We start from the raw sequence: 15780 nt of genomic DNA on the forward strand, positions 1-15780 counted from the left end.
AAAAAAAAAAAATTATCTTTAATTATTATAAAATTCACTTATATTGTTTTGGATTGTTTTTATTTTATGTACTTACTAAATTGAATAATATATTCAAACATTATAATTATGTTAAGGAGGGGAAAAAATAAAAAAACTATACACATATAAATAAATAAATAAATAAATAAAATAAATAAATACATATATATATTTTTTTTTATTTATTTATTGTCAAATTTAAAGTAGTCATATTTATTTAATTTCATACAGGTCTTTTTTTTTTTTCTTTACACAAATATATTTTTATTTTATATTAAAAATATATTTTACAAAATATCCTGACTAAACATTTTTGGATAATAATAATAAAAAGAAGAAAAAAAAAAAAAAAGAAAAAGGGCTTTATGTGCGTATCATAAATACGTTTTTGTGTTAAATATATACATGTAAGTATATATTATTTCATATTTATTCCATATTAATGTGTTCATTTGATATATTTGTATATAAAAAATTACAACTGTATTTTGTTTATCTATAAAAAAAACAGGTTAATCGGCTTCTATTTTATGTTTTTTCATTTTTTTTTTTTTTTTTCCCTTTCAACTGTTATTAAATACAGCTATGTTAACTTTATTCCTTCGGATATTATTATTTAGCATATATATATAAATATATATATATATTTATCACGTGGTGTATTTTTTGTTTTCCTTTTAATAATATAAAAATTCCTCAGATAATCATGGTAAAAAAAAAAAATAAATGAATTCAATAAAGCATATAAATTAACTAATATTCTAACATATATAAGTATATGCATACATATATTTTTTTTTTTTTTTTTTTTTTTTTTTTGAACATCCGTTAAGGTAATTGCTATTATTCCTCAATAAAATAATATATATGATTGCACTTAGGACAATATATAATTATATATCCCAAAAAAACACACATATATATATTTATGTGTTCACTTTTTTTTTTTTTTCTTTTATGTATAATTAAAATAAATATATTTCTTTCAAAAATAATAAAAAAAAAAAAAAAAAAATCCAATACTCTATATCCTTATAAAAATGAATGGTATAAAAGTATTTATTTTCCTCCTTTCTGTTGATTTATATATTATTTATTTATTACCATCCAGATATTTTATTTTTTAAGTAAAAAATAATAAATAAAAGATGAGATAGTTTAATATATGGGCACACTATAATAATTGGATCACTAATTTATATGCGTATTTTCAGATAGCTCTTTCTTACTATTACAACTTAATTTGTGGTCATTAAGAATAACAGAATCTTTTTGTGTTAACGTCATATTAGATGTAGATGATTTATTTAATACCGTATTTTTTACACCTTTTTGTGTTTTTGAAGAATTTATGTTTTCATGATTTTCATTATAATACATATATGGTTGTTGTGAACTATCGTTTTGATTACTTTTATAATAGAAAAGGTACGGAAATAAATTATCTGCATTTTTTGAGATGGAAATAAAATTGGTATCTTGATTATATGAATCTATAGAATGATTAGATGACATTTTATTATTATTAGAATATGAAAATTCTGAATTATTCAATGATGATGAAATATTATATTTAGTCGTACTTTTCTTATCATCATCAATACTATTATTATATTTATCATGAATATCTAAATAATCAGGATTATCATTATTATTATGATTTCTTTCGGTTGCGTAATCATTAAATTGAGACATTTGACTTAGATTATTAACATATGAGTTGACAATATTTTTCTTCTTATTTTTAGTTATATAAGTATATAAATCATTGTTCATAATATTTTCACTACAATAACTATAATTGGATAGGTTAAGATTAAATTGAGAATTAGTATTTTCATCTGATAAATGATTTGTATTAAAATGATGATGATAATAATAATCATTAACAGAAGAAGAATTAAATAATTCATCATTATTTTTATTATTTTTATTATATTTATTATTTTTATATTGATTAGTTATAGTGGTGCTTTTATCTTTATAACTATTAGAACCTAATTTATCTGGATAATTATGGGTTCTATTTTTTTGGAAATTATCATAACTATGGAAATAATTAAAATTTGTATATCTAGATGGTAATTTTGTAGGTGTTGGTATATTTATATTTACTGGCTTCAAGTTCGATAAACATCCTTCTACAATTAAATCTTTTTTTTTAAATTGACTTAATAAATTAATCCATACAGAATTAACATTTGTTATAGTTTCATTTGAATTAATTTTTTCTCTGGATATAAAATGATGTCTTGATAGAACCTTTGCATTTCCACATATAATTAATCCATATTTAGCTCTGGTTAGGGCTACATTTAATCTTCTAGGATCATTTAAAAATCCTATACCTAATTTTTTATTAGATCTAACACATGATAATAATATGAAATCTTTTTCTCTTCCTTGGAAAGCATCAACAGATGCTACTTCTATATCTGCTGAATTTTGAAAAGAAATATTTTTTTGAAATAAAGAAGTAATATATGCTCTTTGTCCTTCATATGGTGTTATAACACCTATTTGTGAAGCTTTCAAGCCACATTGTAATAATGTTCTAACTAATTTTTCCATATTAGAAGCTTCACTTCTATTTAGATAACTGGTTCCAGATGCAGACATTTCTTCTAAACCAGTTGAATTATAAAAAAACATAGGACATTTAGGATTAGGCCATGGAAAGGATTTCAAAGGATATTCTCTTTCTTTTAATGTAATACCATTTTGTAGACTACCATCATAAAAAACATAAGATGGAAATTCACTTAATGCTGGATGCATACGATATTGTACTTCTAATCTAAATGGTGTTATGCCTAACATAACTAATCTTTCAAATAAGCTTTTTCCTAATCCAGCATTTGCAGCTTTTTTACAAACAATTATTGGTCCTAATTGACAATGATCACCAACTAAAACAATTTGTTTAGCTCCTGTTACTAATGGTACTAAACATTCTGGTTCTGTTGATTGTGTAGCTTCATCAACTAATACTTGACGAAAACGAAATTTTTTTAATCGTTTATCCATGGCTCCAACACATGTACAACAAATAACATCTGCTTCTATTAATATTTCATTTTCAGCAAATGATATTAACTTTTTTAATCTACGTTCATCTTTTTGTGATAATTCTCCTACTTCTTCTTTTAATTCTAATAATTTATTTAATTCTTCAGCAATATCACTTTTTAATAATTTCATTTGATTATGTAAATATAAATACTCAGCTATACTTGGAACAGATTCTCTACTCTTAGCACATAAGCGAACTACTTTTAAACCGCTTCTATGTATTCTAACAGATAATTGATCTACAGCTACATTACTAGGTGCAGTAACTAATACTTTGCCCATATTCATTTTTACTAAATGATATACTAAAGTAGCACATGTTAAAGTTTTTCCAGTACCAGGTGGTCCTTGAATTAAAGATAAAGGAGATAATAAACTTTTTTTTATTGCATCTATTTGAGAATGATTAAGAGGTGCTAAATTAGGAGCAGAATAATTTCTTATATTCATAACTTTTTTGTGCATCATTTTATAAAATGTATTTTTATTATATTCTAATGAATCTTCAGATATATCATGACCTAATAATTTATGATATAGAAATCCACTTAAAGAATATGAATTCAAAGCAAACTCATTTAAAGCTAATTGCATGCGATCATAAGCAGTACTTTTCCAAATAAATTCTACAGTAAATCCTGTAGTAATATTATCAACCCATGGACCATTAGATGTACATGATGTTCTTAATTCTAATGCAATTTCTTCTGTATTATGTAATCTAGATATATGTCCTTCACAACACCATATACTACCATCTGGATATGTATATGATATTTTCAATTCATCTCCAGCAACTAATCTTAATTCACTTTCTTCTTTCACATAAATAAAATGAGCATATCTTTTTTTATTTAAACCAATATCCCATCTGACTGTTACATTCCCTTGTTTCTGACCTTCTTTTATAGATTTATCATAATCAGCTTCAAGTTGAATTAATGGAGAAAATATGGATTGATAATGATATGCATCTTCATATTTTAATTCAACACTATTTGGTTCATCATTTAATATTTCTAAATTTAATTCATCTATATATACATCTTTTTTATTTTTCCATAATTCCTCTAATTTATTTACATTATAAGATGTAGATAATTTACCTTTTCTTTCTGCTTCTTCATTAGATGGTATATTTACTAACCATTCTAAAAAGAAACGATCCTCAATAACTGGTTGCCATTTTTTTAAATCCCAATCTTTTATTTTTTCAATTTCTTCACAAATATTACTATTATTTATGTAGATGTTGTTATCATTTTCTATATGTTCATTATATTTTTTTTCTTTATTTTTTTCTTTATTTTTTTCTATATTTTTTTCTATATTTTTTTGACGCTTATTATGTTCTCCCCACATCATATGGTCATCATCAATTAATTTATTATCATAATGAACATTTTGGTTATCATCATTACAAACATTCATATGGCTTTTCTCTAATTTTTTATTCTTTTGACGTCTGGAATAATAATAATAATAATAATCAGAACTGTCACTTTGATGATGAACTGAAGAAAGACTATTTTGTTCAACAAGTTCCTTTTCATCATTATTACTACAATGAATATTTTCACAATTTGTATTATTATTATTATTTATTTCTTTATAGTGCATGCAGTCCTCATCTTTTATGAGAACCTCCTTTTCCTTATCATCTTCTAGAGAGATATTTTTATTTTGATCCATATCAATTAGATGTTTTTCATATAAGGCTATGTAATTAGACAAACAAGGATCTCTACAAATAATAACAACAACACCTTCTTCAGATGTCGGAAGGAAACCTAACAAAAATACATTTCTGCATGCACAATTATAACATTCTAAAATAGTTTCACCTAATAAACTATTTTTATGTAATTTAATTTCTTTATGTTTCGATCGAACTAAATGAGTAACAATATGACTACCACAAGTACCATAAGAACCATTGCAGAACCATCGTTTACAGTTATTACATTGAACAACACTATCTATGGAATCTATATCACAATATCTACATCTGTAATATTTTAAATCATCTTTACTTTTTTTATTTTTAAATTTATAAGTATCACCTTCTTCATAAAGATCATTATGTTTATGATCCAAATGATTATTATAATATTTATTATTTTTATTATTATGATAATTTTTATTATTATCACATTTATTATTATTATTATTATTATTATTATTATTATTGTGATTATGTTTATTTTTTTTTTTGTCATATTTCATTTTATTTTTTACATCATATTCATCATATATTCCATCCTCTACATTATTATAACTTTTAATATCATTATAACTACTTATATCGCTTAAAGATTCTGAATTCTTTTTCATAGTCGTCTTATTACCATTATATTGTTCTTCATGTTCCTTATTGTGGTTTATATGATGAATGTCATCATTATCATGAGGATCAATATTGTCATAACTATTATTATTATTATTATTATTATTACTACTACTATTACTATTACTACTGTTACTATTAATATTGTTACTCATTTCCTTCCATTTATGTGAATTTTTTTTTTTTCTATCATAATATGAATCTGTATCTTCTATATTATCATTTAGCATATCTAACCTTTTTTCTTCTACTGTGCTACATGGAGAATATTCCGATTTTTTATTATTCCCATGTTTTTTAGTATCTTTTATATTTGTATATTTTTTTACAACCTCTTTATTACATCTATCCTTATCATCATTAAATATTTGTTTTTGATCTCCTAAAAAATTGTTTCCTTCTTTTATTTTTTTTTTATTTGTATCCTTGGAAATACAAAAATCATACAACTCATCAAAATTATCTACATTAATATTATTGTAATCGAATGTTTTATCCATATTTATTCATACGTCCCTACAAATAAATAAATAAATAAATATATATATATATATATATATATATATGTATGTATTCACTCAATTATATACAAAATAATTACAACTATATACAATTATTTTTTTTTTTTTTTTCTCGTTTTATTTTGTATGGTCTAACATATAAGGTGTCTCCTATACACACGTGAATACATATATATATATATATATGAATTATAAATGTTTATATATTTATATATTTATATATTTATATATTTTTTTATATGAGCATACTTGTAATTCTCTATAATTACACACTCTTTCCAAAATTTTTTTCTTATGCTAATTATTTTAAGCTACGATTTATCAAAAAAAAAAAAAAAAAAAAAAAATATGTATAATGTATTTTTTTTTATTTCTTCGAATATATAAATATATTAATAAAATGATAATAGTTCTTCTTTAATATATGAAATAAGGAAAGAGATTAATTCCATTTTTTTTTTTTTATTACACAGTATGAAATGTATATTATATATATATATATTATTTATTATGGTACATATAAATAAAAAAAAAAAAAAAAAAAAAAAGAATATTTTAGTTAAGAAAGAAGTTTATTCAAATTTTTGTACTATATATGATTAAATCAAGAATATACAAAATAAAATATATAATTATACTTTATGTTTTATATATATTTTTTTTTTTTTTTTTTTTATATTATTTAAAATAAGCCGTTCGATATATATATATATATATATATATATATATTTATTTATTTATTTTAGCACTTTTTTTTTTTTTTTTAGTTTCCTCATTATTTATAATATATATACGTACACCTTATGTATATACATATATATGTAATAATAAATATATATATATAATTTTCAGTTTATTATTATTTGCTCATCAAATATTTTTATCATAACATTAAACATACATATATGTAAATTAAAGGTGATATATTATAATACATAAATAAAATATATGACAGAAGGATGACACATATTTATATATTTATGTATTTTTTTTTTTTTTTTTTTTTTTTTTTTTTTTTCCTCCTTCATTCATGTATATTTGTGTACACCTAAAGGATCATAATAAATGAATATATAAATATGTATATAATATATTTATTATTTTATAAAGTTTTTGAATTTATTATTATTTTTTTTTTCAATTTGCATACGAAATAAATATAACTGATATATATATATATATTATAATTATTGTTTATTGTTAGGTTATTGAAGTTATTAAAAGAATAAAGTTTTATAAATAATTTAGTAATACGTAAATTTTTTTTTTTTTTTTTTCTTTTTTCTATGTACCTTGAAATATATATAAACCTTTTAAAATAATGCCTAACCTCAAACATTTAATAAATAAATATAAATATAAATATATATATATATATATATATATATATATATATATTATATTATATGTTTGATGTATGTAAAGCTTTCTACACACAATCATAATATTTATTATATAATATATATATATAATACTTCTATGTTTTATAATAATAAATGCCTATCATATTAAAATGTATAACTTTTCTTTTTTTTTTTTTTTTTTTAAAACCACAAGGTTTTATTTGCATTACTTTTAATGTCACAAAAGAAAAAAAAAAATAGAATGTTCTACAACAATATAGTTAAATGAATATAATGTGGATGAAAAAATAATCCATCATTATTTAATTCAACAACAACAAAAAAGAAAATAATAATAACAAATAATATTAAATGAAAATTAAAATAAATATAGATATAAATACATGAATAAATGTATAAAGAAATACAATGATGCACATTTAAAAAAAAAAAAAAAGAAAAGAAAAACTCTTTAATTTAAAGATAAATAAATATAAACATAAATATTACATATATATATATATATATATATATATATATATATGGTGATGCTTTATTTTTTTTTTTTTTTTCCCTTATTTGCTCTTATATTCGTATCTACATTTTTATAAGCTGAATGACCCTTTTCTTGTATGTGCTGAAATAATTTATTTCTGGATTCAAAAATTTGTTGACATATTTGACACTTGAGATTTTTTATATTTTCTTTTAATTTTTTAGAGTTATTAATATGAACACTATTGATTTTATTATGTTCATCTATATTATTTATAATATTTATATTATCATGACTTTCACTTTTATTATTTTTATTTTTTTTTTTTTCTTTTTTCTTTTTCCTTGAACTTTTATAATCATCACTACTATCATTTGTTTTTATTTTTTCATTTAATATATGAGCATTATTTTGTTCTAAATTATTATAATAACTAGTTGTCAGATCTTTGTAGTTACTTTTTTTTTTATTTCTATACCACAATAAAATATCATCGTTTTCATTTGAAGTTAAAGAATGAGAAGTACATTCTGAATCGCTTTTTTCTTTATTCTCATCATTATTAATATTACTATGTAAAGATTTACTATCACTATTATGATCACCATCACTATTATGATCACCATCACTATTATGATCACCATCACTATTATTATTATCATCACTATTATTATTATCATCACTATTATTATTATCACCATCACTTTTATTATTATTATCATCACTATTATTATTATCACCACCACTTTTATTATTATCACCATCACTATTTTTATGATCATTATCTTTTGAATCATTTATTTGATCATCCATGCTGTCATCTCCAAATATATTATCCATATCATACTTATGCGCATTTTTTAAAAAATTATTGATGTGCTTTTTCGACTTCTCATGAGAAGCATACTGCTTCATCGACTTGAAATTTTTTTTACAAACATCACATCTATAAATAATTTTATTTATAACTGCTTCGTTATATTCATCTTCATTGTGACTACAAATAATATGCTGATCGTCATAATTTTTTTTTTTGTTTATATCATTATCACTACCAATATTATCATCCTTATTAATATTTTTTTTATTTTGATTCATATGTTGTTTTTGATTTTTTTTTATATCTACATTTTCTTTGTCCGTTTCACAATTTGATAATGAATTTTTATTTGTGTCATGAGAATAATTTATATGTTTATATTCAGCATTAAAATTATATTCATCAGATGATGATGAAATTATATCTTGTTGAGTTATGTGTTCATTATATTCTTTTTTTTTATTATTTTCTTGAAATAATAATTTCCTCTTTAATATTTCTTGTTTTTTTTTTAATTCTCTTAATTCAATTTTTTTTCTTTTTTCTTCAATTAATTCAACAATTCTATTAATATAACGTATATCATATTTTTTAATATGATTAACTAAAGAACGTATGTTTTCATTGAATTCTTTCTTTTCTTTTATACTTCTTTTCTCACTGACTTTTTTTAGGTTCCTTCGAAAGTTTCTGTTTTCGAATTCATAAGTTTTTATATATTCATATGAATAATCTACTTTTTTTATTGTAGTGAAGTTAGACCAATAATCATAGAATTCGTCTAATTGTTTTCCACATGTGGATGAAGTTCCAAAGGATGGTGCTTTAATGAAACACCCATGAACATTATTATTATCATCATTATTATTATCATCATCATTATTATTATTATTATTATTATTATCATCATTGTGACCATATTGGTGTATATTATTTTTATCAGAGCTATTTATATTATCTTTCTTTTTTTTATTAGTATAACCATTTTTGTAAGAGCCTTTTATATTATTCATAATTTTTATTTCTTCATTTTCTTCTCTTATTATTTCATCGAACAATTTACGATAGACATCATAGAACCCACCATCACCATCATAAAAATTATTGTAACATGTATTATTAAAATACTTCCAAATATTTATATTTGTGTAACTATATTCATATTTTTGTTTCTCTGAATTTTTCTTCTCACTGTTTTCTCTACCTTCAATTATTCTCTTTCTATTTCTATCATACCATTTTCTTTGAACTTCATCTGATAAACATTCATATGCTTCTTGAATCTTTCTAAATAAATTTGTATATCTCTTCTTTTCTTCTTCACTTAGGTGACTATTCTTATCAGGGTGATAGAGAAGTACTATTTTTTTATAATTCTTTTTAATTTCTTCAAGAGAAGCATCTGTATCCACGTTTAAAATTTTGTAATAGCACAGGCACTTCTCAATATCTTCCATGGTATATAAATATATAAATATATATATGTATTTATGTATATATATGTATATGTGTTTATCTTTTTATATATGAAGAAATACCCTATACTTCTCTTATCTTTTTATTTACAAGATGTAGTTAATATATATAATATCCATAATATCATAAAACTATTAAATATATAAAATATGTAAATGATAATATAAATATATATATATATATATATATATTTTTTTTTTCTTTAAACATCTGTTATTTATTTTATCTCTTAATCCATGATGTCGCAACATAAAAAATGACGTAAAGGAGGAGCAACTCAAAGGTATTTATTCAAAAAAAAAAAATAAATAAATACATACATATATATATATATATATATGTATTATTTTATAAAAATATATTTGTTTTTATAATAAGGAAAAATATATATATATATTTATATATATATGAATTCGTTTCAATTGGTTCGAAGTTCAAAGAAATAAATTAAATATATACATATATATAATATATATATAATAGGAACAAAAAAAAAAAAAAAATGTACAAAAAAAATTGAACATAAAATTATTTAATTTGCTTATATCTAAAATATTTTTGAATAAACAAATATATATTTATAAAATTAAAAAAAAAAAAAAAAAAAAAAAAAAAAAAAAAAAAAAAAAAAAAAAAAATTTTTTATTTTTTTTTTAAAAAAAAAATTTTAAAAAAAAAAAAAAAAAAAAAAAAAAAAAAAAAAAAAAAAAAAAAAAAAAAAAAAAAAAAAAATATATATATATATAACAACATATATATATATTATATATATATATAATATATTTACATATGTATATTTTTTTGTTGAATTCTTTGAAAGTATATTTTAACACGCTGTAGCAAAAAAAATGATACTACATTTTTTGTAAGAATTCATTTTTGTTTTTTAGAACATAATGAATTATAGATGGATAATTATTTTTTTCTATTAGATTAATAGATATGAAATCATAAAATTTTTTTTGAAATGAATATAAGGATTTGGTTTTATTTTTTTGTAATGAGAATTCTGGTTGATTTAAAAAAAAAAGACGGACTCTAAGTTCAGCAAGTAGATAACTAAGAACAGATCCTGCATATAATGATGAAAAATGATAAGGAAAACTAGTTGAGTTTAAATTATAATTAAATGAATGTATATTATATGGAAATTCATTTCTTATCATATAATAAAAATTATATAATAAATCTTTATCATGTTCAATATTATTATTATTATTATTATTTTTAAAAAAAGTATATGGATTTATATTATGTATATTATAATCAATAATTGATTGTATATATATATGTGATAATCTTAATTTATCAAATTTAAAAGAATTAAAAATATTTTTATTTATTTTGGAATTATCATTTTTTTCATTTGACAAATTATATATAATATTATAATTATTTGTTAGATATTCATTCATATGTGAAAAAAATTCAGCATAATCTAAAGGAATATTATTTAAATTATATAATTTATATTTATTTGATAATAATAATAAATGATAAGCATGACCAAATTCATGAAATAGACTTATAATTTCAGATATACTAAATAATTTTTCTTCTATAGGAATAGTACGCATAAAATTACAATTTATTACAACATGACCATTACATATTACATAAGTATTTGACAAACTATTTATATTACTTATTCTAAAATAATCTTTAAAATTAATATCTATATATGGAATTATATATATATAACCTAAAAAAGAATCTAATAATAAATTATTACTTTGTTTGCCTTTTATATCAATTCTATATATTATAGTATCTTTTTTCCATTTTCTTTCTAATTCTTTATTATTTATTCTTGTATAATAAAAATTATATATCTCTGATAATATTCTTATAAAATTATCTAATACATATCTCTGTGGAAAATATTTATTAATTTGATATTCATCAATTCTTTTGTTCATCAAGTTGTAATAATAATACCAGTCATATAAACAAATCTTCTTTTTCTCGCATCTATAAAATGAATTATCACAACGAAGATCCCCTTTCTCTTCACAATGAAAAGTATGATTATTATAAAGATTGTGGTAATAATAATAATAATAATTATTATTATTTTTATTATTATTATTATTATTATTATTATTTATATATTTATTCCTATTGTCAGATAAAAATATATCTCCTTTTTCATTTTCATTTTTTTTTTCATTTTCATTTCCACCTGTTTTTTTTTTTTTTATTTTTTTATCTTCATTATTATAATTTCCATTCATTTTATTCATATACAATTCTATATCCCCATTTATCATATTATAATCTATATTTATCTTCTTTTTAATTATATCAAAGAATTCTTTAATATCCTTATAATTATTTTTTTCACTTGTATGTTCATCCATACAATAATGTATCCAATTCTCATATCCTAACATGTTAGACAAATCATATCTTTTCTTTAATATTTTTATTATATCTTTGTCTAAGTTCAAGTGTTTATATGGTTCGTTTAATAAAAACAGCACTTCTTTTCTTATCTCAGAATCATTAATTGAGCATAGTAGAAATTCATAATTGTGTTTGCTTACAGGTATTTTCAACATATTCTTATTTAAAAAGTATTTGTATTTATTCTTCCATTCCTCGCTCATATTTATTTTATTCCCAGGAATAAATAAATGTCTAAAATATTAAACGGGCACAAAAAAAAAAAATATATACATATATATGTCATATATATATGTTATATATATGTTATATATATGTTATATATATATTTTATATATATGTGTGATTTTTTTTTTTTTTTTTTTTTTTTTTTTTTTTTTTTTTTTTTTTTTTTTTTTTTTTTTTTTCCTTACCTCATTTTCACTTTGTTTATCTTCTTTAAATAAACAGAACAGTCCTCATTTATCTGCCTGAATAAATTTTCTACAGATTCTTCTTTTTTTATACGTATGTTATATGGCAACATTTTTTGATCTATCATTTTTATAACCTTCTTATCTATTAAGGACCTTATGTTATACTCACTATATTCTATTATCTTTTTTTTTAAAAAATGTGCTCTCTTTAATTTAATATTTGATAATAACAAATAATATAAGTTCAAACATTTTTCAACCAATCTTTTTGTATCTAATATATCTTCATTTAATTTTAAATTCTTTTTTGTTGTTTTTATTAAATTATTAAGTTTATAAGATATATAAAAAAAATCGATATAATTCTTATCAATAGGATAAGAAATTATTCTATCATTTTCAACTTTTTTAATTATGTTTTCATATATTTTTATTTTTTCTTTGCTCCACAAAAAAATATTTCTTAGTTTATTGCAGCATAGGAAGATACACTTGTTAGTCAAATATTCTCTTTTCTTCATTTTGAAAAAAAATAAAAATAAAATAAAATTTTATAGACCCATCATTATAAAAAATATGTATATATATATATATATATATATATATATATATATATATATACATATATATATATATATATATATATATATATTAGTGACTTATGTGAGATTTTATTTATTGTATCATATATATATATATATATATATATATATATATATATACATATATATATATTTTTTTTTATGTGTTCATATTTTTATTTTTTCAGATTCAAACACACAATGAAAATATGTATTATATAATAATATGTTATATATTTATAAGTTACATAAAAATTAAATATTAATTATATTTTTAATTATATACTAATAAATTTATGTCATAAAAAAAAAGAAAAAAATTTATATATTCATAACCATTGTTTGACACAAACGTGAATGGATTCTTTCTTTATTTTTTTAAATGGACATAATATATAAGATTTAAATTATTTTAAAAAAATAAAATAAAATGAAAGAGTATATTTTATTAACCTTCTTTATATAAAACCAACATAGAGATCGACTATGTTTCATATTAACAAGAAAAAAGTAAGAAAATTTAAAATATAAATATTTTAACATATATATATATAAATATATATATGTATGTATATATTATTATATATATATATATATCACCTTAAATTTTTTTTAAGGTAGATTCATAAGCACTGGGGAATATAAAAAATTTACAATGTATGTTAATTAAAATGGATAATATATAAGAATAAAAAAAAATAAAAAAAATAAAAAATATAAACATATAAATATATAAAAATGTAAAAACAATTATTATATATAATTTATCCTCCAAAAAATAGACGAATTATAATTTTATTTTATTTTGTTTTAATTTATTTATTTTTTTTTTGTTTATTCTCCCCTCTACTATGCTTTAGGCCATACTTATAACAGTGTGTAATACTATATCCTATAATTAATCCAATTAAAAGAATTATTCATTTATTCGTTTATTTGTTTATTCGTTTATTTTTTTTTTTTATTTTTTTTTTTTTTTCTAATGCTCTTTAATAATAAGAATATTTATTTTACGTTGAAAGGTTCAAGACTGCACAACAATGCATCTTTTAAAAAAAAAAAAAAAAAAAATATATATATATATATATATATTATTTATTATATAAATAACTTGTCAAGATGATCTTTAATTGTTACAATATATATATATATATATATTTATATATTTATATTTATTTATTATATTATCAGTTCATTTATTTAATTTTTGTTTTAACATCAAAAATTTAACCCTTTTTAATTAATAACCAAATAAATGTCTAAACACAAAAAAAAAAAAAAAAAAAAAAAAAAAAAAAAAAAAAAAAAAAAAAAAATAAATATAAATATAAGTATAAATATAAATAATTATAATTATATAAATGTCTAAATATTTATATTTTATTTTTTATCAAAAATATTAAAATGTAGATAGAAAAAAAAAAAAAAAAAAAAGAAAAAGAAATTAAAAGTGACACATGTAACACATATGTTGTATCCTTTGACTAATAAAACGTTCAGACTATTTTCTCTTCTTTTGAATCGGATTGAGTGTAAAAATATAATATACATAAAATATATACATATATATATATATATATATATTTTTATATATATACCCTTTCAATATTTACAGATTTATAAAGGAGACAAATTTTTTAATTAGAAAAAATAAACAAATAAGATAAATAAATAACAAAAAAAAAAAAAACTATGTCTGATAATTACCAATTCTTACAATTTTATAATGTGTATAAAGACAATAGAAATAAATGGGGAACGAAAATAAACAAATTAAATTTCAATCTAGACAATTATAAGAGTTCAAGAACAAAAATATTTCTATATACGCTCTGGTATTCTATTATATTTACATATTTTGTGGAGTTTTTTTTTAATTTGTTTTTTTCTTTTCTCTATATGCCATACACAAATATTATAAGCAAAACAATATTCTTCTTATCTATTGTTGATTGTATATTTGTTATAATATTAACCTGTAGATCTTTTTATGCATATTCATATGATAAATCTAAATCTTTACATACATTAGTAAAATTATTTTTCGCATTAAGTGTTTGGTGCTTTATAAAATTATTAATTTATGTTACTTATACAATCATATGTTTTGCATTCATATCTAATCAGAAGCATAATTATAATCACCTTTTTTTTTATCCACCAAAAAATATTTATTTTAATTATTTTATGGAATTTATTATTACAATAAATATTGTTAAATCGGTGCTCACCCTCTTTACAGGTACAAATAAATAGCAAAAAAAAAAAAAAAAAAAAAAAA

At 19.3% G+C, this 15780-nt stretch overlaps 4 protein-coding genes across 4 annotated transcripts; 1 reads left to right on the forward strand and 3 right to left on the reverse strand.

The window, feature by feature from the left end:
- Positions 1-1212: 1212 nt before the first annotated feature.
- Positions 1213-5940, reverse strand: PGSY75_1005500 (putative regulator of nonsense transcripts; the record flags this gene model as incomplete). The annotated part of the gene is made up of 1 exon (XM_018785822.1): positions 1213-5940. The coding sequence occupies one exon, from the start codon at positions 5938-5940 to the stop codon at positions 1213-1215; it is 4728 nt and encodes a 1575-aa protein (XP_018641439.1).
- A 1917-nt stretch (positions 5941-7857) lies between these two features.
- Positions 7858-10077, reverse strand: PGSY75_1005600 (putative DnaJ protein; the record flags this gene model as incomplete). The annotated part of the gene is made up of 1 exon (XM_018785823.1): positions 7858-10077. One exon carries the CDS (start codon positions 10075-10077, stop codon positions 7858-7860), a length of 2220 nt encoding a protein of 739 aa, XP_018641440.1.
- An 873-nt stretch (positions 10078-10950) lies between these two features.
- Positions 10951-13439, reverse strand: PGSY75_1005700 (putative DnaJ protein; the record flags this gene model as incomplete). Its single annotated transcript, XM_018785824.1, has 2 exons — positions 10951-12736; positions 12916-13439. 2 exons carry the CDS (start codon positions 13437-13439, stop codon positions 10951-10953), a joined length of 2310 nt encoding a protein of 769 aa, XP_018641441.1.
- A 1752-nt stretch (positions 13440-15191) lies between these two features.
- On the forward strand, positions 15192-15741 carry PGSY75_1005800 (putative membrane protein; the record flags this gene model as incomplete). The annotated part of the gene is made up of 1 exon (XM_018785825.1): positions 15192-15741. A coding segment is annotated over one exon (550 nt), but the record flags the coding sequence as incomplete, so codon positions are not given.
- Between the last annotated feature and the right edge of the window lie 39 nt (positions 15742-15780).

This window comes from Plasmodium gaboni, chromosome 10 (assembly GCF_001602025.1).
Source record: "Plasmodium gaboni strain SY75 chromosome 10, whole genome shotgun sequence".
Lineage (NCBI taxonomy): Eukaryota > Apicomplexa > Aconoidasida > Haemosporida > Plasmodiidae > Plasmodium > Plasmodium gaboni.